This window comes from Monodelphis domestica, chromosome 3 (assembly GCF_027887165.1).
Source record: "Monodelphis domestica isolate mMonDom1 chromosome 3, mMonDom1.pri, whole genome shotgun sequence".
In the NCBI taxonomy this organism is placed as follows: domain Eukaryota; kingdom Metazoa; phylum Chordata; class Mammalia; order Didelphimorphia; family Didelphidae; genus Monodelphis; species Monodelphis domestica.
This window is the reverse complement of record NC_077229.1, coordinates 46,800,200-46,823,345: the sequence shown is the minus strand read 5'-3', so window position 1 is coordinate 46,823,345 and position 23,146 is coordinate 46,800,200. Positions and strand designations below refer to the sequence as shown.

At 36.5% G+C, this 23,146-nt stretch overlaps 1 protein-coding gene across 5 annotated transcripts in view; it reads right to left on the bottom strand.

Annotated features, from left to right (window-relative positions):
- The window catches only part of KNTC1 (kinetochore associated 1), a 117,840-nt gene that overhangs the window by 74,379 nt on the left and 20,315 nt on the right, over positions 1-23,146 (bottom strand). For 2 of the 5 annotated variants that reach the window (XM_007489896.3, XM_007489897.3), the window contains exons 7-27: positions 22,846-22,880; positions 22,430-22,540; positions 19,827-19,920; positions 16,630-16,682; positions 16,271-16,386; positions 14,126-14,177; positions 13,308-13,406; positions 12,023-12,066; positions 11,859-11,924; positions 11,683-11,758; positions 10,630-10,755; positions 10,443-10,532; positions 10,147-10,200; positions 8,793-8,854; positions 8,027-8,138; positions 4,536-4,679; positions 4,282-4,338; positions 4,083-4,184; positions 1,646-1,765; positions 1,409-1,552; positions 1,043-1,141 (exon numbers count right to left, since the gene is read on the bottom strand). In XM_007489896.3, the coding sequence (XP_007489958.2) occupies positions 1,043-1,141; positions 1,409-1,552; positions 1,646-1,765; positions 4,083-4,184; positions 4,282-4,338; positions 4,536-4,679; positions 8,027-8,138; positions 8,793-8,854; positions 10,147-10,200; positions 10,443-10,532; positions 10,630-10,755; positions 11,683-11,758; positions 11,859-11,924; positions 12,023-12,066; positions 13,308-13,406; positions 14,126-14,177; positions 16,271-16,386; positions 16,630-16,682; positions 19,827-19,920; positions 22,430-22,540; positions 22,846-22,880 (1,856 nt within the window). Of the gene's footprint in view, positions 1-1,042; positions 1,142-1,408; positions 1,553-1,645; positions 1,766-4,082; positions 4,185-4,281; positions 4,339-4,535; positions 4,680-8,026; positions 8,139-8,792; positions 8,855-10,146; positions 10,201-10,442; positions 10,533-10,629; positions 10,756-11,682; positions 11,759-11,858; positions 11,925-12,018; positions 12,067-13,307; positions 13,407-14,125; positions 14,178-16,270; positions 16,387-16,629; positions 16,683-19,826; positions 19,921-22,429; positions 22,541-22,845; positions 22,881-23,146 lie in introns of those variants that run through there. The other 3 variants (XM_007489898.3, XM_016432424.2, XM_056821835.1) reach the window with 3 other exon arrangements.

The following is a 23,146-nucleotide window of genomic DNA, read 5'->3' as shown; positions in this document are numbered from 1 at the left end:
CAGAAGTGAATTCCTCCTTGGGAATTCTCTATCGGTTATTTTTCTGAAGGCATTTATCTAATACTGCCTTTTATTGTAATTATGTATCGATATGCCTCATCTCTTTCTTTAAAAAATATTTAATTAGGGGACAGCTGGGTGGCTCAGTGGATTGAGAGCCAGGCCTAAAGACGGGAGGTCCTAGGTTCAAATCTGACCTCAGCCACTTCCTAGCTGTGTGACCCTGGGCAAGTCACTTAACCCCCATTACCTAGCCCTTACCACTCTTCTGCCTTGGAGCCAATACTTGGCTCCAAGACAGAAGGTAAGGGTTTAAAAATATATGCATATATATATTTAATTTTTCCAATTACATATAATAAATATTTTCAACTTGTATTTTCTGAAAGTATAAGCTCCAAATTATCTTTCTCCCTTCCCTCCCTGCTCCTAGAAATGGTAAGCAATTTGATCTGGGTTAGAAATGTATGACGATGCAAAACCTTTTGGTCACTGTTGCAAGAATACTCATAAAACCAAAGTCTCAAAATAAAAATACAAACAAACTAAAGTGAAAAATAGTGTGCTTTGATTTGCACTCCAACTCCAACAGTTCTTTCTCTGGAGGAATATAGCATTCTTTGTCCTAAGTCCCTCAGATCTGTCCTAGATCACTCTATTGCTGAGAATAGCCAAGTCTTTTACAGTAGATCATTGTACAATATTGCTGTTACTGTGTACACTATTCTCCACATCAGTTCGCGTAAGTCTTCCCAGGTTTTTCTGAAATTATTCTGCTCATTATTTCTTATAGCATAACAGCATTCCATCACCATCATTTACCACAATTTTCTCAGTCATTCCTCAACTGATCCATGCCTCATCTCATACACTGAATTATAAAGTTATTTGAAGGCAGAGACCACAGTCTGTATATCTCTGGACTTCCAATAGTATCTTGTATACATAACAGGTGATCAGTAAGTGTTTGTAGCATGAATAAAGAAACTTTTAGAAAAATCAAAATAAAGCACACCCAAACCCCCAAGTCACAAGTACTTACATCTGTATCAGACAAACAGCCTATGATTGCCATGGCTTTGGATTCCCAGGAAGTTTCAAAGAGTGATGCCGACTTGCAACTATATCTCTCCAACATATCCTGAAAATGAGAAATACATTAGGAGAGAAAAACCAACTGGTTACGACCAATAAGTGATGGCTGCTGAATAGGCAAGCCCCATAATCCTTGAGAAAAGAATGACAATTCAGTCTGCATTATGCTTACACAGCACAGTGGGAAAGCTGTATAAGCCTGAAGAAATGCCAGAGCTGATGCCAGGGCCTTCTCTCAAGAGTCCATCAATCCAGCTTACTGCCAAGCACAGAGACACACCTTGGACAGGCAGGTGCCTCTGGATATGCTCACCTTTATGTACAGCAAAAGAAGTGGCTCCTCTTCCAGGTTATACTCCTTCATGTACAATTTGACATATTTCTCTAAGATAGAAGGAATAAGTTCTGGGGCCAAAACTTTGTCAAGCATTCGAAATACAATAGTAGTTGTGTTCTCCTAAAAGCCAGAAGATGGAAGACAAGGATGTACTAAGCTCTGAGCAGGACAAAATGCTTTGAAGGTAGCAGTTCTTGGAATCTGACATTTTACCTTCTCAAATTCAGACAGAGCTAATTTGCAGTTGTATTTCCTGTACAGTTTGATCAGTTCTTGCAAGTTATTCACCAGCTCCCTCAAATGGCAAATTTCTTCAGTGTTTTCACAATCCTTCTGAAATAAAGTATCATCAAAATGAAAACATCTTCTAAATTACCGGAATTAGCAAAGGCTCTTACGCATCAATCAACAACCTTCGCAAGGACAGTTGTTCTTGTCATCCACTCTGCTGATGACTCCTTCACAGGTAGCATAATTTCCCACAATTAAAGTGGGAGATCAGAAACACTGCCTTCTCCTATCTGTTCAGCATCTAAGAAGTATCTCATAAATGCTTTTCTATTCATTTCTTTATTCTAGTAGTGTTTTAAAATAGTCATTGTTGTCTACATGTGCCAAAGGTTATTTTAAAAGTAAATAGTAGGGGGCAGCTGGGTAGCTCAGTGGATTGAGAGCAAGGCCTGGAGACAGGAAGTCCTAGGTTCAAATCTGCCCTCAGATACTTCCTAGCTGTGTGACCCTGGGCAAGTCATTTAACATCCATTGTCTAATCCTTACCACTCTTCTGCCTTGGAACCAATACATAGTATTGATTCTAAGGTGGAAGGTAAGGGCTTAAAAATAAATAAACCAATAGATTAATAAATATATAAAGTTAAATACTTTACGTTTTTATAAGATTCAGTATAACTCTAACCTAAAATTATATAAACATATTAAAGATCCATGATTATGTCAACATGGGGAAAAGATCCCACACATGCTTATAACTTGGTAGATAAAAGAGTTGCTTAAGGCACATGGAGGATAACATCACACATATAAATGTCACATAGCTAAGTTAGATATCAAAGGCAGGATTTGAACCCAAATCCTTTTAACTTCAAATATAACAAATATAACATCAAAGGACCCTTCCTCTAGGGAAATAATCATCATTATTAACAACAGCAATTTAGAAAGCTCATTAGATGCAGTTAGGTGACTCAAATAGGATGAAAGCCAGGCCTAGAGAAGGGAGGTCCTTGTTTCAAATCTGGCCCCAGACACTTCCTAGTTGTGTGATCCTGGGCAAGTCATTTAACCCCCATTGCCTCGCCCCTACGGCTCTTCTGCCTTGGAACTAATATACAGTCTTAATTCTAAGATGGAAGATAAACGATTAAAAAAAAAGATAGCTCATGGTTAAACAATGTTTTAAGGTTTACCGAGCACTTTATATATATTATCTCATTTGATCTTGCAGGACAAGGCTCAAGAGAATCAGTTTAGGGAACTAAAAAAGCTAAAAATCAATAGCATGAGGTTTCTATTTTTTTCAAAATATTTTTAACTAAGCTAACTATAGGCCCTCCCACTTATTAGGACAGCTTTCAAATTTGACAGTTTCAAGGATTCTAAAAATCTTCAACATGAACTTAAAACCATCTATCTGTCACACCATAGTATAGAGCATACTGGAAAAAATGCTGGTCTTGAAAACAAGAGACCTGCATTCAAATCCTGTCTCCAATTCAAAAGATATATACTAAAACAACAAAGAGTCACTGACAAATCATTTAACTTCAGTGAGACTTCATTTCCTCATCTAGAAAACAGTAGTATTAATACTGGATAGTCCTACCTTACAATGACCTTGTGGAGATAAGATAATATTGGTGAAAAATGCTTCGACCGTGCCTGGCACACAGTAGGTGCCACATAAAAGCTTATTTCCTTCAAATCCCCCCTTTTAAAGGGTAGAATACAAAAATTCTCCCCAAGTACAAAACACCATCTTACAAGACGCTCAGAATGTCATGTTTAAGAGAAAGGCATTTAACTCCTTTCAGAATACATCAGTAAAGGGTCAAGAATTCCACTCCCTGAGGCTGATGTACTGGGAATAAAACTTCACCTTACAATGATGCTCTCCATAGAACGACAGGCCCACTGAAGGTTTCTTCAGTGAGAACTTTTGGAAACTTATTTTTGTTTTTTAAGGCATAAAAGCTCCAAGATCTTCAAAATGATGAGATAAACTTTGACAAGACTTAATCATTCAAACAAGGGCTGAAACTGGACTAATAGCGCCTTGGAAAACCAGTATTAACTTTGGTTCTACAATGGATTTCACTTTTATAAGCAACCTACTACATTTCCCTTAAATGTTTCCCTTAAATTTGGAAATTTCTTTCAGTGGAGGACTCTGTAGTATCCTTTTGAAAACTTTCAAGTGGGCCAGAAAGTCAGTTAATGAAATACTCTTAATCTCCTATATTAGAAACATCAAGTTAAAAAGAAAATACATACCAGATATAAAAAGACTGAAAAACTGTGAAAACGTAAGACAGTTCTACTCCTGATATACTAATTCCCCACCACATACCCACAGATATCCTCAGTTTTCTTCCACATGACTGAACATAATTTTATCATCGAAACATCATACCAGTGAGATGCAGTGACAGGAAGAGATCAGTCCTAAAGAATCTGGATTTTCAGATGTAAAAAACACTTGTGCCACTTCAAGTCCATTCTCCGGCCAGTTTGCCTAGAAACAGTATCAGACACCAGAAGAAGTTTATAAAACCACTGAAGGAATTACATAAAACAAAAGTCTTTTTCAGCATGAATTACACTTTTATTACCTTATCAGTTAATTCAAGATTCCTTGCTGCTTGCTCTAACCACTTTGCAAGGATTCCCTGAAAAAAAGATGGTTCCCAAAATAAACACCTGATTGTCGGTGTGCACACAGTAGGTAATCAATCTGGAGTTGAAACCTCCAAAGAAGCCCATTTCCAAATAAACAAGAATAAACAGCTGTAATAAAGAATTGACTTTTCAAATAGAGAGCCAAGGAAGGAAAACAAAGGAACATGGGAGCAGGCATGCCACTTACCTGTCCTTCTGGTAAGATTCTTTTAACAAATGGAATCACATCACTCTGAAGCCAAAGACAAAGGGCTCGCATGGGGATACTTGTGCTAATTGAGCTCAGCAAACTGTCCAGCATGTTCACATTAAATCTGCTCTCAAAATCTGCCTAAAAACACAGAAAAGGATTTGTCCTATGAATTTCTACAAACTAAGAACATTCAAAAATGAAACGTAGCAACAAAAGAGCAGCAGAGCCATCAGGAAAGTGCCTCAATCCATCAGTACTGGCTAATCAAGGGAAACAACAACCAGGTACCTAGACAATTCCAAAGGACTCATGATAAAAAATGCTATCTACTTCAAGAGAAAGAATTGATGGAAGGGAGAGCTAGGTGGCTCAGTGGATTGAGTCAGGCCCAGAGACGGGAGGTCCTAGGCTCAAATCTGGCCTCAGACACTTCCCAGCTGTGTGACCCTGGGCAAGTCACTTGACCCCCATTGCCTAGCCCTTACCACTCTTCTGCCTTGGAGCCAATGCCCAGGAATGATTCCAAGAAGGAAGGTAAGGGTTTAAAAAAAAAAAAAGAATGGATGGAGTCCATATTATTCAAAGCAATTTGATAGAGGTTGTTATACATGTTCTGTCATACAATACATATTTCTTTATTCATTATATCATATATACAAGAAAAAAACTCATGGGGAAAGTAAAATGTGGAAGAAGAACCTCTATCAAATTACTTACCATCTCAGGGAGGGGGGAGAGAGAATCTGCATCACAAAATGTCAGAAAACAAATGTTAAAAATTGTTTCTACATGTAATCAGGGGAAAAAATACAATTAAAAAAATTTTACTGGAAAATAATATCAAGGCACTACCAAGTCCCTTCTGTTTGTTCCCCATGATTGTCGGTGAATTGTGAGATCAACACATTTCCTACCAGGTAACCATTATGCTCACAAAGAAGGAAAAAGATTGAGTTTTTTTAGGTTTTGAGACTAAAGTTCATAAAAATCTTATGGTGATGAACACCACATGATCGGGCTTTTCATAGCAAATATTTTTTGTCATTGACATAATGATGAACTGTACAACATTCTACTGACAACAGAAAAAATGAAAGATGACAGACAAATACAGGAACTTCTGTCGTGCCTATTCCGGTTCTGATCTCACTGACTCTAGTCTATAGGCACGTCAGGGAACTTTGTATACTTAGGTTTCCTTATTTATAAAACAGGGACCAAAAAAAAGCTGACTTGTCTGCACATTCAGATGGCAAAAATCATCTTTTATGACTAGAAGCAGAGGAGGGTTGGCCATGTACCAAAAGCAAGACCAGTGGTGGAATAGGCAGAGAGCTACACCAGTAGCCCCAGAAGGTAATGAGGCCCACAGGAAGGATTCTGACATGCTGAGTGGAAGTTCTATGGAAGATTTATGGGAGGATGTGAAAGTCAAAATAAATGTTTTTTAATTAATAGAATTTATATATATGTGACCCAGTCGTTTCCCCAACCAACATCACAGAAGGCATCATCCAAGAGACTTACATGTTTGTACAAATAATGTCTTTCATGTTTCCACCTTTTGGTAGACTCTCTGGCGGTAACATTCACAAATTATTCTTCAAGTATTAAATCTGTAGCTGTGTGTGCTGTTCTCTTGGTTCTACTCAAGATGTTCATTTTCCCATTAGTTTTTTAAAAAATTAACCTGTTCATTTTTTTTTAAACCCTCACCTTCCATCTTAGAATCAATACTGTGTATTAGTTCTAAAGCAGAAGAGTGGTCAGGGCCAGACAATGGGGGTTAAGTGACTTGCTTAGGGTTACACAGCTAGGATGTATCTGAGGCCAGATTTGAACCCAGGATGTCCCTTCTCTAGGCCTGGCTCTCCATCCACTGGTGGCCCATGGTGCAATAGTATTCTATCACAATCACAGACAATTTGTTGAGCCATTCCCCAAATTATGGGCATCCCCTCAATTTCTGGTCCTTTGCTACCACAGGAGGCTGCTATAAGTATTTTGGAACATATAAGTTGTTTTCCTTTTCCCCTAATCTCCTAGAGAAGCAGACCCCGCAAAGGTATTGCTGGGTCAAAGGGCATACATAGTTTTATAACTATTTGGGTATAATGTCAAATTGCTTTCCAAAACAGTTGGATTAATTCATAGCTCCATTTTTGGCAGGACTGTCCCCATTTTTCCACATCTCCTCCAACATTGTCATTTTAGCCAATCTGATGTGTGTGAGATGACGTTTTGTGAGAACTATTTTGATTTGCACTTCTCTAATCAGCAATAAGTTAGAGCATTTTTTCATATGCCTATATATGGCTTCAATTTCTTCAGCATGGATGAAAATTTATACAATGAGCTAACTGGCCATTTAGCCCAAGAGAGGAAGAACCCTCACTGAAGCCACCAAAGTACTAAATATTCTTAACATTTCCTATGAGAAAAGGACATTATAAACTAAGAGCATTGATAGGTAAGTGATTATAGTTGTTACTGAGGTTAGCAGTAAAATGTACATGGGTTCTGAACACATGTAATATAATCCCAATTTAGAGAAAGAGTTGAGTTTTCTATCAACAGAAAACTTCAATATTTGAGGGGTTTGAATACGTGACTTCAGAGGGCAACTATTTATCCAATATGAGAGAAGCAATGCAGACCCCTCAAGGACCAAAGTAGTGTCAGATTTGGGGTCTTCTCACAACCAATGTAAATTTAAACATGTTACATTAAATGTTTTCATCTAATTGTCTATGTTTTCGGAAAGTTGCTATGATCTACAAATCAAAATGTGCTTAATAACACAGGTGGAATCAGCATTCTAGGCTTGTTTTATTCTGTTAAAGCATCTAGAAAGCTAGATATGACTACAAAGGTATATGGGTGGGCTATAGAATGCTATCTTCAAGGACTATAGGAAATTGTTTCCCAAAGGAAATTTGGCTGCCTCTAAGGAGCTCAATGGAAAATACTTGTTCATCTTGATATAATTATCAGATCAGATCAATCCTTACATAGGATTTCCTCTGTATAGTCCATCCCACTGAGTCTCACTGACTCTACTTTAATCTCCTAACTTGGTATAACCTTCATTTGATTTATTTTTGTACACATAAAAGAAAAATTCAATTTTGGTCTCACTTGGGAAGGTGCTGCATCACAGATCTAAAACAATACTTGTGCTTGAACTGTCTCCTTCCATATAGATATATGTAATAAAGAACATTTGGGTCAAATGAGAAAAATTCAGAGTAATGAATTGAATATTCAACAATTATAATGGAGTCACACAGTTCCTTCAAAGTTATTTTGTGACCAATGAACCCAATTTTATATTTTTAAGGGGGCTGGCATTAAATATCGCCTGCTTCAAGGGATAAGGAATTGAAATTCCACATGTCATTCCTGCTAGGCTAGTCTCCAGTGTTCATTTAATTGTTTTTCCACAAGCTATCAAAACATACAAATAAAAATCTAAAATCTCTTACCCGATGGCGAAGCCAAAGAAACTGAGCACAAAAAAGGTTTCCCTCTTTTAGCTGAAGATAGATATCCTTAAGAATATCTTCATTTTTCAAAAATTCAATCCAACTGTTTCCACTGGCATATCAAAAAGAAAAAAAGTGATAATTGACAGATTGAGGATTGAGCCTTTTAGGGCTAACATTACCCTGAAACACAAATTACACATGTGATACAGGAAGAGAGCTAGGTAGTACATATATATATATATATAAATCCAGCCTCAGACCCTTACTAAAAGTATGACCTGGGAAAATCACAACTCTTAATTGCCTCAATTCCTTATTTGTAAAACGGGGATGCACTAGAGAAAGAAACGGCAAACCACTCCAATATACTTTGCCAAGAAAATCCCATGGACAAGTCTATGGGGTCACAAAGAGTCAGACATTATTGAACAATAGCATGTAATAGAGCAGAAAAACAAATACAGGAGAAAGACTGAAGAAAACTGAACAAAGAGAGGGGGTTCAGGGGTAAAAATATGGGGGAAATGTGAGGAATAATAAAGGATTCAAACCAAGGCTATCAAAAAAGAACTTTTTGAAAAAAATAATTTCTTCATGAGGCATTCAGTTGGACTATTTAGCAGGATATAAAAATTTCTATATCCTCGAACCATCAAAAAGCAAATTCTGTTCCCTTTTCCTAGTAAATAAAAGATTCATCTATAATGATATCCCATATATTCAATGCATAACTTAAAATTTAAAAACTGGTAAAAATATAAACCTGAATTTTTCTGGTCCAAATGCTCCATAAAAAGTAGCCAACTTTGCACGGGCTTTTAATACCTGTAGTGGAAATAAGACAATATACATTGTTCCCATATAATATTAAAAATTTGAACACAGCTATTGAAAAGGTATACAGTGTTTCAGAAGTAACGCAGTCTCACACTCACACACTCACACACTCACACACACACACACACACACACACACACGAAATCTACCCAAGAAGTCTATTTTTTATTCCTCTTTGGGATACAGAGGTGAGGTCAGGTTCTCACTATGTTGATGAAACAAAATTTACTTTGGTCAAGTTTCTACTAAGCTGGAAAGACTTCAGATGTGGGTACAATGAAGTAACAAATACATTTTGTGCCAGAATCATCTCAGCTAAACTCAGAGAAACTCATCACTAGAATGGACATCAAGGTAATGAATCTTTTAATCTCTTGGCTACAACAATTCTTAAAAGCCAGCTACTTAGTCCAAGAGTGAGCTGATTTTTTAGTTTATGGAAAGAGTATTCACTGTGATAAAAGCACAGATCACTAAAGCATATATGAAATTCACATGAGTGAATATGTACTCATGTACACACACATATATTTGCATATTTTGAATCTAGATGCTAGTGAAATTAAATAATTATAAGTAACATTACTTAGAAAATGATATAATAAAAATATTTCTAAGCCCACTAATTAGAGTGTCATTTCAACACAACGAAATATTTCTAGCATTTCCTAGGAATATTATTTTTTTTTAAACCCTTAACCTTCTGTCTTAGAATCAACATTGCATATTGATTCCAAGGCAGAAGAATGGTAAGGGCTAGGGAATGGAAGTTAAGTGACTTGCCCAGGGTCACACAGCTGGGAAGTGTCTGAGGCCAAATTGGAACCCATCTCTGCACTTAGCTCTCAATCCACTGAACCACTTAGCTGTCCCATTCTAAAAATATTATTAGTGACACATCTTTATGGCAAAAACTGAGCCAGGCTCAGTCAACTGTTTTGTTGAAAATAATAAATATAAGTAGTAGGAAGATGTGTTATACAAATTGTTAAACAAATGTTGTTGTTGCTATTATTTCACAAAATATTACTGATCCTTCTGGTCAGTAATAAACCACAAAGAGGAAAATCAATGTTTGTAAGCACTAGTTTTTCTCAACTGAAAACAAACATTAGATAAACTTATAATAACTTATGAAGCCATGTCAGACATTTGAAAATAAGTTCTCCTTTTTTGATATGTGTGTAAACTTAAAAGATAAGTCAGTAAGAATATAAGCCAAATCTTAATTTGTAAAAAATATTAACAGCAAATCAAATGCCGTTCCATTTACGACCTACCTCTGTTAAGCCATTTGAAAAGGTAGTAGGTATTTTATCTTCTTTCTTCAAAAGCTAGGATGATTGAGAAAGAAATATACAGAGTTAGTGGCATGTGTCCTAAAGAAGAACCCTGCAATATTCTCCTTTCTTTTTCGTTTTTTGAATTAAGCATTAAAGAAAACTTTTAATCCTTTAATCCTCAATCAACATTAATTGTTCTTAGTTCTATGGAAAAAGAATTGAAGTTAATAACCTAATACTGTTTAGAGAGGTACATACAACTAAGGAGCAAAAGAAGACGTAGAAAAGCTTACTCTGACTTTGGCATAATTCAGCATTTCTTGAGTTGTCTCGAAGGTTGGCCACTGAGCCTTTAAGCAGTAATCCACCACAAACTGGTCATCCTGTTTTATAGAAGATACACCTTAGAATGTATGAGACACACTTTAAATGCATGTCACTGGGTTAAAATATACTAAATACATGGTATGAACAACATACCTGGATTTTACATAAACTTTCTTTAGCTTCATCCACAAGCTGTTGCCAAACTGTTGGCCCATGAGTGCCTACTGAACACAAAGCCATTCTCTCCAATAGGTCATTTGATTTTACCTTATAAACAAGCTGTTAAATGGAGGAGACAATTTTAACCTGTGCAATGACATTAATACCAAAGCATATCTTATAGACTTCTCTACTAGCACTTCTTAGGGCCTTAAAGTAGAAAAGTCAAGATCGCCGCCATTAGCCAATGCTGAGAGCAAAAAAAAAAAACCATACTTGGGAAATATTTAATGAAAGAAATAAAAATATTATACAACAGATAATGGTAATTTGAAATTTCCTAAGTCAATATGCTGCTGGCTCCTATTTGATTCTGGCACCACTAATGCATTCAAGGGTTTCATATCTTCCTTGCAACAAAATATGCACCCCAGAATGAAGCCGCCACCTATAAATTGGCCCTAAAATATCCAAGTGTTTTGTACCTTCCTCACAAATCCATGCCCCCCCAATCCCCACAATGAGGCTCAGAAACATAGAGAAAAAGTGGCAGACACATGTAACTTTTGAAGAGGAATGGAAGAAAAATGCGAAATTCTTCAGTATCTGCAAGAAAAGTGATATAATTAAGAACTGCCTCAGTGACGTTTTTCCACTTTAATATGTGCTGAGGTTTTAAAAACTGACTCTGTATTTCTGTTTAGCTTCTAAACTTTAAGGAATGTCAACACTTCTGTGCTAGCTAAAAACAGCAGAAACTCCCAGGTCTTCTTTTTGTGACTAACATGTTGTTTGACAGGCTAAACTTGTGTTCTTTGGTTCTGATGGTCAGAAAGAGTTTGGAAGCAGATAAGCCACTGAGCCCATCTCTTCCTTGTCTAAATACGACCCTCCTTTTTCACTCAGCTTTTCCTTGAAGAACTCCTATGAGAAAGAAGCATTGGCCAGCTCTAAAGGCAGGAAGGCCTTCCCTAACATCCAAACTCAAATTGCCTCTTCAACTTCTGCCCATTGCTGTGAATTCTGCCTCTGAGGCCAAGTAGGTACCTCAACATCCAGTCCAAAACTGATGGCAAAGTTTTCAGCTTCTGTAAACTTGTGCTTGTGAAGCAATCTACTCAATCTGGGAAAGTGGAAAAAAAATACTGTAAAATACACCACATCTAGAATTAAATATCGTTAACTAAAGACCATTTCATTAAACAATAAGAAAAGGAAGTTACCTGTTTTCTGGTAAGGCTTCTGTTAGACACCTAAGTACTATCATGGACACTGAGCCTTCAGGGGACCTGAAAACAACAACAGTAATTACTAGAAATACTCCTCTAGTTTCCTTCAGAAGATGAGCAAGTTCAGATGGCCTAAAGAAACAGAAAATATTACCTACTTGTGGTCATTTTCATAAATCCCTTCCAGAAGGTAAATTGTATCCTGCAATAATCAATAAACAATTAAGCACCTATTATACTCTGTGTATTGTGCAAGGCACTAGAGAAACAGAAAAATCAGAGTGGCACTGCCCTGAAGGAACTTAGACTCTAGAGCAAGAAACATATATATATATACACACTTTAAGTTTATGCAAAATACATGGTACAAGCAGCTGGGGGTTGGAGGGCAGAAAGCCAAGAAAAATAAAAAATAATCATGAAATATTTAAACAAGAAATTAAAAAAAGCTAATTCACTTCAATCTTTAGCTTCTTTTTTTTAAATTTATTATTATTTTTTTTATAAAAACCCTTACCTTCCATCTTGGAATCAATACTCTATTGGTTCCAAGGCAGAAGAGTGGTAAAGGTTAGGCAATGGGGGTGAAGTGACTTGTTCAGGGTCACACAGCTGGGAAGTGTCTGAGGTCAGATTTGAATTTAGGACTTCCCATCTCGAGGCCTGACTCTCAATCCACTGAGCTACCCAGCTGCCCCCAATCTTTAACTTCTATAAATAAGGAAGAAACATAAATTAATTTGCTGGTTGCAAGGAGGGAAGTCGTTTTCTTTTCATTTTGTTTTTTAATTTGAAGGGTTGATATATTTTTCTTTTTTGCAAATATATTCAGGACCCGTATGGCAATTAATGGAGATTTTAATTAATCTGAAACTAAGTCAAGAATTTAATTAAATTCCACTTGGAACACAGATTAGCAATGGGTTCTTAATCTTGAGGCCATAAATTCAGGTTTTTAAAAAAATGTGTTGATAACTGTATTTCAATCTAATTTATTTCCTTTGTCATTCTGTGCAACTGCTCTTAGTTAGGCATTTCAAAATCTGATTCTGGAGTAGCAAGCTAGCATGGTGGATACAGTACCAGGCTTGGAGAAAGGAGGATCTGGGTTCAAATGTAGCTTCAGATATTCCCTAGCTGTGTGATCCTGAGCAAGTCATTTAACACTGATTGCCTAGCCCATGCGATTCTTCTTAGAACTGACAAATAAGGGATTTCCTTAAATAAATAAAAGCCTGATTCTGAGGAGTTTATAGATTTTCCTAAACTGCCAAAGAATTCCATGACACAAAAAAGATTAAGAAATCATTTAAAAAGGTTTTCTGTATATATATATATATATATATATATATATATATATATATACACAGAGAGAGAGAGAGAGAGATGCATCACCTCCTTACCCCACTAACCACCACCCCCCCAAACACACAATTAACTTACTGAGCTGATTCCCATCCTGACAAGTGAAGAAACAGCAGAAACTTCCAAAGAATAGAGCAGGGTCATTGTAGGCAGTGAATAAACCATGAGGTTTCTCATCTTAACAAAGAACAAGATCAAAGAGAAAAGGGAAAATTATTGAAGTCATTACCATCAGACTCAGAAGATATAGATCTGCTGAAAATCTAGTTGGCCAGGAATTATATGGTATCTTTCTCTGAATGTACAGGACCTATTCAGCACTGATTCCGTAGGTGCAATTCCAATATTCAGTATATATGGAACAGCAAAAATTTTATACTGGACTTCCAAGCCAGCTCATTTTTATTAACCATCAAATTGAATCCCTACCAAACATACCAACTAATAGAAAAAACTTATTATGATGACCTAAAAGGGGAATCCATGGGGCCAGAGCCAAGATGGCAGCTTAACAGCAATGAAAGCTGAAACCTCTCTGAGTCCTTCCAAATCAATCTTTTAAAAGTACCTCCAAACAACAAGAGTCAAAAGAGGTAATTGATTGGTCTTACTTTCCAACATGAAAATTATGAGTGGTTCTGTTTAATACTGGTATTGATAAGTATCTCCTATCTTTTGCCAAATATTTTAAGATACAGAAAAATCATGGGCATAAATTTAAGCTCCAGAAGGAAAAACAAGTAGTTCCATATTAATTGGTCTTTGCTATACATGTTTAAAATCAGACAGCTGGTCTGATCCATTGAGTACTAATTAATATCAATTTTTGAGTCCTGCTAAAGATGTTTTTCAAGACTCCCTCATAACAGGAACTAAGTACTCAAAAATGTCTTTACCTGATTACTAGAAGTAGTCAGAGCTATTAATTTCAGATTGATAACACCTTCCCTAAAAAGAAAAAAAGTGCATTTTCATTAAATCAAGAAAGTAAACATTGTTGGCTGTTATTAGAAAAAATGCTCTTTTCAGTTTGAGAACAAAAACTATCTTGTATAAGAGGACTCAGATTATTTTTTTAAATCACCAGGCTAATACTGTTTCCCACTAACCACATCCAAAGAAGGAACAGTTGGAATTTTACTGCAGATCAAAGTATGCCATCCTTCACTTTATTCCCTTCATGTTGACATGGGGAACACAGAAATACATATTGCAAGAAAGCACTGGTATAACCTACATAAGACTATTTACCACCTCAAGATGGGGGAGGAAGGAAGAGAAAATGAATCACAAAATATCAGAAAATAATTGTCAGGGGCAGCTAGGTGGCTCAGTGGATTGACAGCCAGACCTAGACATGGAAGGTCCTAGGTTCAAATTTTTTCTGACACTTTTTAGTTGTGTGACCCAGAGCAAGTTGCTTAACCCCCATTGCCTAGCCCTTACCCTTTTCTGCCTTGAAACCAATAGATAGTATTGATTCTAAAATGGAAGCAAGGGTTTTTAAAAAAAGAAAACTGTCAAGAATTGTTTCTACATGTAATTGAAAAAAATAAAATTTAGTAATTTAAAAAATTTATATATTTGTCTATTTATTCTTAAGCCCTTATTTTTTGTCTTAGTAACAACTTTAAGACAGAAGGGCAAGAATCAGGCAATTGGGGTTAAGTGACTTGCCCAAGGTCACACAGCAAGGAAGTGTTTGAGGCCATATTTGAACCTAGGTCCTTCTGATTCTAGGGCTGGTGTTTTCTCCTCCATGCCACCTAGATTACCCTTTATGTGTTTAAATATGGGCTTTATTTCATTCAACAGAGAATATGAAGGACCCATCCAGCTAAAAACTCAAGATAAGACTTTTTTTATTTTGCTAAGTTCCACTGCTACAAGGGAACTTTGTAGCCCTCTAACCTTACAAAACAACCCTATCCTCCTTCTCAAAAGGGAAAGAACTTCCAACTCCAGGCCTGGACTAACTTTACTGACAAAATGTAAAAGCTTTTTACCACCAAAAGTAATGCAATTCAAATTAGAAGAGAAGCAGGGAAATGGGAAGACTTTCAGGGAAAGAAATGGGCTCTCTAAAAGTAACTTGGGACACTAAGATTGTCTATTTATACAGGGTCACTGTTGGTTTTGCGAAGACTAAAATTAACTCTCCCCTGATTGTGAAGATTAAATTTGTAACCCCTACCTATTTTTAGATTTAATCACCAAAAGTATAAACATCCCACTTAATCATTAAGTGGGAGGTCTGTGACCCACATATGCAATAGTGGGTGACGAATCAGAATTAAACTAACTGCCCCTGGGCAGTCTTAAAGCAAAGCTTAAACTGTGATTGGTAGATATAAAATTAGGGGAAGACACAGGAAGTGACACAAAAGGAGTTGTTACTTCCTGTGAGAGACAGTTCTTCATTCTTTGGAGTGGAGGCTGGACCCAAGACCTTGTTCCTGGTGAGGCTGTTCCAAAATCTCTTCCTTTGAACAGAAATGTGGTGAACTGCTGGATTTTCTGAGAAAACTAGCCTCAGGAGAGACTTACCTCTTAAGAGAGACTTCTCCCACGTCGTCGCCTTTGCCGAGGCCTAAAGACTAACTCTCCCTGCACAGGTTGAACCAGGGGCCAGGAGTAAATTAGTGCTTAAGCTAGATATCTTACCTTATCCTCTCTCTGATTTTCTTACTTCACTCTTTCTATATTTTGTAAATAAATTGTAAATAAATCTCTCTTTGGAATTAATATAAATTCCTGGTGACCACACTCTTAAATAATCCAGTCTAACCCTTTTAAAATTAATCCCTTTTTGCCCTCACAGTTTCCTTACAACAATCCTATGAGGTAGATAGAACAAGTATTAGCCCCAGACACAGTAGGTGGTGCAGTGGACAGTGCACCAAGTTAGGGCTAAAAAAATAAAAAAAGTATTTGCCCCAGTCACAGATGAGTATTTTGTAAGCATGTCATAATGTCAAAGAAGATAGAGAAAGGGAAAGGGTAGATAGAAGAGAAGGAATCTATAATATGCTTTCATTTACCAAGTGACTGATGAAGAAGAATCTGCCTCTGTGGTAAGAATAAAATCTTCAAAATGGGTACAAGGCCAGTTCCATACAGGAATTAGAGTATAAATGTCCCATAAGCTCAATACATTCTATTTAAAAAAGAGAGAAGGACATCTTACAATTTAAAACTTATTTTGGTATAATAAAAACAATAAAAATTCCTGAACTCTGAACAAATAGATATGTATGTTGAAAATACAATATACACAGCTATGGAATGAAAATATAGTTTGCTTTTCTAGCAATACCCTCATTTCTTTTTAGTGCATATATTTGTGGGCATCATATTTTACAACATCATTTTTAAAATAGGAATAAGATCAGAGACGTACCATAGTATCCAAAATGAAAAGCAGATTGTCTGCAAGTTGAATCTTCTTAGCACCTACAAAAGAAAAGAAGTAGAAGAGTTCAAGTTGGGTGTTGACTACACTATATAATGACAGTCCAATAAGCTTTTTGATACATTTATAGGATATCAAAATTATACAGGAAAATGTATCTGCTGGAAAAAAAGGAAGGTTAAGATACATCATTTAATTAGCTCAAATACTGATGATGAAAGACACTTTTTACTCTCAGCCAAAATAAGCAAACCTTTTCATAACAGTCACTCCAGAAAAGATGTTCCCAATGGTCATTGGCCTATAGCCAGTTTTTTAAACAACCCTTAAAAAGTGAACAATGAGGAGGCAGTGACAAGGAAAAATAAAACTCAAGTTATTACAATCACGTTACTGAAAATGTATAATAAATAATTTCAGTTCACAAACTTGTCCTTATTCAGTAAATTTATTCATGAGGTAAGAATTTGTATCATCATTGTGTGTCCTTCCCTACCCCTTCATCCACTATGTAGATTTTAATGGGGCTAAATCTCGTTATTGTTTACTTATGTGGCAATGGACAAGTCAGTGATAAGAATCCCTTGTTCTCTAGGTAAAAGCCAATCCATCGGCAGGTGTGTAGACGAAGCAGCTCTTCCAGGCGGAAAGGACATGCCTGAGTCTGAGCTCTGCTGATAAAGGATTCAAGAACCCAGTCATCCCTCCAAGATTGATTGCTTTTATACAACTCTTTTTCTTCTCTGATATTGCCATTTCTCTGGTGCATGTTATTATAAGGAAAAGTTAAGTTAAGGAAGAAAGTGTGTAAGTTTGCAAAGGGGAGTAGCATGAGACCAGCAGAAAAGATTCTGGAACTTTGAAGGCAGGGTTTGACTTATACTAAGGCTGTCTCTCTCTCTGGACATATCTAGAGGTGGTGGCTGCTTTTCCTTAGTGGCTGATCCTATCCTTGTTCCTGTTGTGACATTTAAAAGAGTGTTTGCCATAAACTGTTACAGATAAAAGAGTGGTTGGCATAAACTGTGATCACGGAAATATGATTTCAAGACATTGTCTTGAGTTAAATCAAATATAAAGCGGTTGCCAGGGAAAAATTCCCAAATATGAAATATACCCAAGTCAGGTGGGTTTATATGGAGATTTTAATTAATACAAATAAAGGAATTAATGAAAGGGAGAGAGAGAGTAAGAGGAAATAATGAGAAAAGGGGTAGGCCAGCCTAGGCCAAAGCCTTAAGAGAGATATCAGTCAGTCTTTAATCCACTCACTACAAGATTTGTCCCAAGCAAGATTCTAGTGTTCAGAGAGATCCAGCTACTCCAACTAGTCCGAGCTCCAATTCAGCTTTGGCAAACTGCATTTTCAGAGGCCTTTTCTGACCTCCTTTTAAAGAGAATTTTCTCCTATGTCACCTCCCCTAAGTTCTCATATCTACCAATCACAGTAGACGTTTTCCAAAGGACAGACCATTCTTATTTCACACCTGAGTAGACTAAACTTTTGAGTAAGTTCACACCTCTTTGCCCCTTACAAGTTTGCAAGTTGCCTGACCTTCATAGGTACTTAGCACCTTCCTAAAAATAGACTTAGCTTAAGGCTTTTGCTTCACTATAAGTATGAGTTAAGTACTTTTTCATTGTTCAGTAAAGAGTTTACAACTTTATCTTCCCCTAAAGTATGCTTAAGTATGGGTGGAGTAGAATTCTCACATTCCTGACTAAGTCCCTTCATTGTTTAAAATGGGGAATGGTCTTAACCAAGTGTTCTGAAGTAGGGTCTGAGAATTTTTAAGATTCACACTGTCCTGCTTGCTGTCTTGGGGGCTGTATTTCATCAAAGCAGAACCTGGTGATCCTGACCAATGTCTGCAGAGCTTGTGAGACCAGATCTTGGTCCTTTTGGATCTAGGATCTTCCCTAAGCCCTACTAAGCTTACACAGAGCAGTTCCTTATACCATCTAAGGGGCAGTTTTAGTTGTAGCTTAGCCAAAAACAGGGACTGGGTTTTTTTAGGAAGTTAGGAGAGAATCTGAATAGAAAACCGATTTTATGAAGACTCTCTATGTGGAGACATTAGATCTTTGGGGGTATTAGTTAGAAATTTAGTTTTAGGGTTATCCCATACCCTTTTTACCTATTCTCTTTAATTAAACCTACTTTCCCATTTCACTGAGTGATCTTCTGTGTGTGATCTCAGCCCAGGCTCTGCCCTGGTCAGTCTGTTAGCCTTTTCAGCTCATAATCAACCTACTGGCACTGGCCCAAAGCAATCCATCCAATCCATCCCAAAAACCTCTGCCTTTTTACAATGCCTCTAACACCTCACACCAGAACTACTATTGCAATAGCTTACTAGCAGGTCAGTCTGCCTCAAAAGTCTCTCCTCATTCTGATCCTCAGCAGTCAAATTTCTCTTCCTAATAATGTGTGGGTCTAGTCATGCTACCTCACTATTTAGGTGGGATTCCTTATTAACTTCAAGACAAACAGAACATTCTTTGGCCTTTGGCATTCATAATTTGGCCCCCTCCGGCCTTTATAATCCTCTTACATCTTACTCCCAACGAAGTGCACTTGAATCCAGCAACCCTGGTCTCCTGGCTGTTCCTGGAACAACACACTCCAACTCATGATTACATGCAATTTTTCTGACTGTCTCCCATGCCTAAAATGCCATTCCTCCTCATCTGGGTCTCTGGCACACACTCCCCCCCCCCCCCCCCCCCGCCTGCCAAAACCTTACCTTCCATCTTAGAATCAATACTAAGTATCAGTTTCAAGGCAGAAGAGGGCTGAAGGACTAGGCAATGAGGATTAACTTGCTCAAGGTCACACAGTCAGGAAGCATCTGAAGCCAGATCTGAACACAAGTCTCCCATCCCCAGTCCTGGCTCTCTATTCACTAACTACCCAGCTCTCTTGGCTAACACTTAATGCTAGTAGCTTCCCTGCAAGATGATCTCCAATTTATTCTATCTCTTGAATACATACATACACAAGAGTTTGCATATTACCTCCCCCATTATGTGCTATGTGGGGCCAGGAACAGTGGCTTCAGCCTGTCTTTGTATCCTGAGTGCTTGGTACAGTGCCTAGTACATAGAAGAGACTTAATAAATGCTTCCTGGCTTGAGTCACACTGAAGGAGGACAAGAACAAACACTAATAGCAGCTTCCTTACCTTTAATCATGTCTGAATCAATAAAATTCTTAACCATCGCCACTTTGTTCTCAGGATCTAGCTCCCACTTAGAGAGGACAAAATCACCAGTTCCCTAAAAGAAAGGAAAAACTATAGAATCATTTGCAAGTTTGCTTCAAAGAAGTGTAAACAAGTAGAAAAAAAGGCAGATTGACTGTAATCTAGTCATCAAAGTTCAATGAACAGTTTATAAAAAACTACATGATCTTGTCCTGTTGCTTTATTATTTGAATTTGCCATCAAGAATATTAATGGGGAATAAAATCCCCAAAGTGAATTGTTTCTGTGTATGTATATATTTGTATGGAAAGAGAAATTGAGACTGAAGTGCCAGAAAAAGACAAGAAAAACAAAGAATAAGAGACTGAGCCAGAGACACATTGAGGCCACCAAGAGAGGTACTTGGAGACCTACAAACATCCCATAACTCAGAAATGTTGGTTGTACCCCTGCATGACAAATAAGAGGAGAAACTACACACTTTCTGGAGATTCCTTTTCTACTTATAATTGATCTCATTGTCATCTTAGATATTAAAGAAGTTATTAATTATCCTATTTTGCAGTCAAAAGAATAGTTTCTAAGAGTTTAGCAAAATGAATTGTTCTAAAATGCTGCTCAATGACAGGTAACGAAGATGCTTCTAGTAGTATCTACAAGTTGAGATATATATATTTAGTGATATTTAGCAAAATCAACTATCAGCTGCAATGTATTCAAAACTGCTTGACAGAAACAACTACAGAATTAATTTTAACAATTCAAATATCACAAAGATCAAGCAAAGTCAAATGTGTTTAAAAAAAAAAAACTGCCGAACAAGACAAATATTTTCCAAAGGGGATCAGCATAGACAGTGTTCCAAAAGAGTTTAATGGAAGAGGGATATCCTATAGAGGGAAAGGTTCTCCAGATGTTTCTATTTGCAGATAGCATTATTCTGGCTACATCAAACTTTAGAATACTTCCAAGTGCATTGTGGATGAGACCAAGGGACACTCAAAAGAGATCAATCTATCAATCCACTTGGGAAAAACCAAGCACCTGAAAAATGTTAATTGCTCAGATTATGACATGGAATTGAGATCCTCCATTAGTACATTTTTTTCAAAACGGGATGGACCCAGAATTGAAAAAGAATAAAGTGAATTATTGAAAAGCACTTTCAAGAATCCAAGTTCTTCCTTGACAAAAGCTCAGCTTTTCAACACTAAATTCTCCTGGTAATGTACCAAAGCTCAATTCTAATTATGTGCAAGAAATACCATAAAAGACATCTTGTAATTCGAATCTGAATCCCAGAACTATAATTCCCAGCACCCCATTCTCCTCATATTACATACTGATGTAGGCAGAATATAAATTTTTTGTAGTCCCGCCTCTCACTCTCTTCTTTTGATCACAGGCAGCTATGGACACTGGCTTTTTGAGAGCCAGGAGAACTTACTCACGTGGGTTTACTTTTCTTAGATAATTAGGTTTTTATACTTCTATTCCCTTTTTATGCCTTCTACTTCAAGTGATTATTAATAAACTTTATAATATTAATACTTGGAGTGTTGGACATTTAAATCTTACAATCTTAAAGACGTGATTACCAAAAAAAAGAGACAGTTCAGTTAAATAAGAAAAGTGAGAGATGCAGTGTGACACTGGTTCATATTCATGAAATGCTAAAAGACCTCAAGATGGATAGAACTGTGGTGTAGTATTTATAGAAAAACAAGGACAAAAATAGCTTAGGATAAGAAGGCAAAGATGTGCTATGATCTACCCTTCCTTTCATTAACAAGAAAATCCACGCCAATAAGATCAAAATGATGGTGAAGTGGTATAAAAAAGTGTTTTCACTAGCAAATGTTAGCAAAAGTGTATACTTGTGGAGCAGCTAGGTAGTACAATGAATAGAACACAAGGCCTGGAGTAGGGAGGAACTGGGTTCAAATTTGGCTTAAGCATTTCTTAGCTGTATGACCCTAGACTAGTGACTTAATCCCTGTTTTGTTTGTTTCTTAAGTATGCATGTACAAGCAGTATGGCAAATTAAAATGCTGACATTCTATTTTTAAGATTTATTTTGCCCCTCCCATAAAAACAATGATGCTAGTTTCAAAGAAGAATAAAGAACATTTAGGACAGTCACTATCAGAAATTAAATCTAAAACACCATAGGTCACTTTCTGCATAGAAGGCAGTTTTTGCCATGCTTAGATTAAGTTTTTGAAGAATTTCTGATTATGGTGTAAAAACTAAGTTTATTCTTTCACACTCTTGCCCAGTTTCCTTTTCCTTTTTTTTTTCAAACTAATATTTAAGGGTTGTCAGCAAGAAAGAGGTTATGAAAAAAGGCAAAGCAAATAAATCCCAGGCAGAAGTGGAATAAATGACCTTAGCTTCACTAACAAACAGTATCCTCTAATCAAATGACCTAGACAATGAAGTAAATCATATCAAAAATACGAAGTTAGTTTTGCCATAAAATCTTCTCAGTTTCCAACTTATGTATTAGTACATGATAATCATTTTTATATCAAACTATTCATTGTATCTAATATAAAATGAGATATGCAAAAAAGAATTACCCCAATTATCACTTGGTTTTCACTTGTTAAATCTCCAATCACAAAGCTTAAACAACCACGGTCATGATAATTTTCAGTAGTTATAAAACTGGTCTTGGTTTGTCCTTGTAACTGCAAAAAGTTAAAAAAAAAAGTTAAATTTCTCTATTTAAAAAAAGCATATATTTGGCTTGTGCAATCATTTTTATAAAATTTTCTCATTCTAAAACTTCAAGGAAATTTGAAAAATGTGGCTAATTTAAAAGCTTAATATGAACTTTGAAAGCTATAATACAAAGTGAAACTGCTAAAAATGACTATGACATTTCAATGATTTCTAAAAAAAATAAAGACCAAAAGAATAGAGTATCTGATACAAAATACTTAAATGGAATGTTACAAGACCAACAGGATTTCGTTTTCATTAGTCTTCTTACCTCCTTTGCTGCTATGAAGTCCTTCTTCTCAATGGCTACATTAAAAAAAAAGGCAAAAAAAACCTTTAGTATTAGCAAGCAACATGAAAGAAAGCAAGGCAAACCCCTCAGATACTGTTCACACATTTAAAATAATGGCTCCACTACCCCACAAAAATACAGCATATGCAGCAGGAGGGCACAGTAATTTACTTGAAGTTCTCTGTTTAGTATCTTCAATCTAAGAGAATATAATATATGGAGTGAATATTTTGGAAAATGACATTATATCAATATTCAATCCCAGAATATAAAACCACAA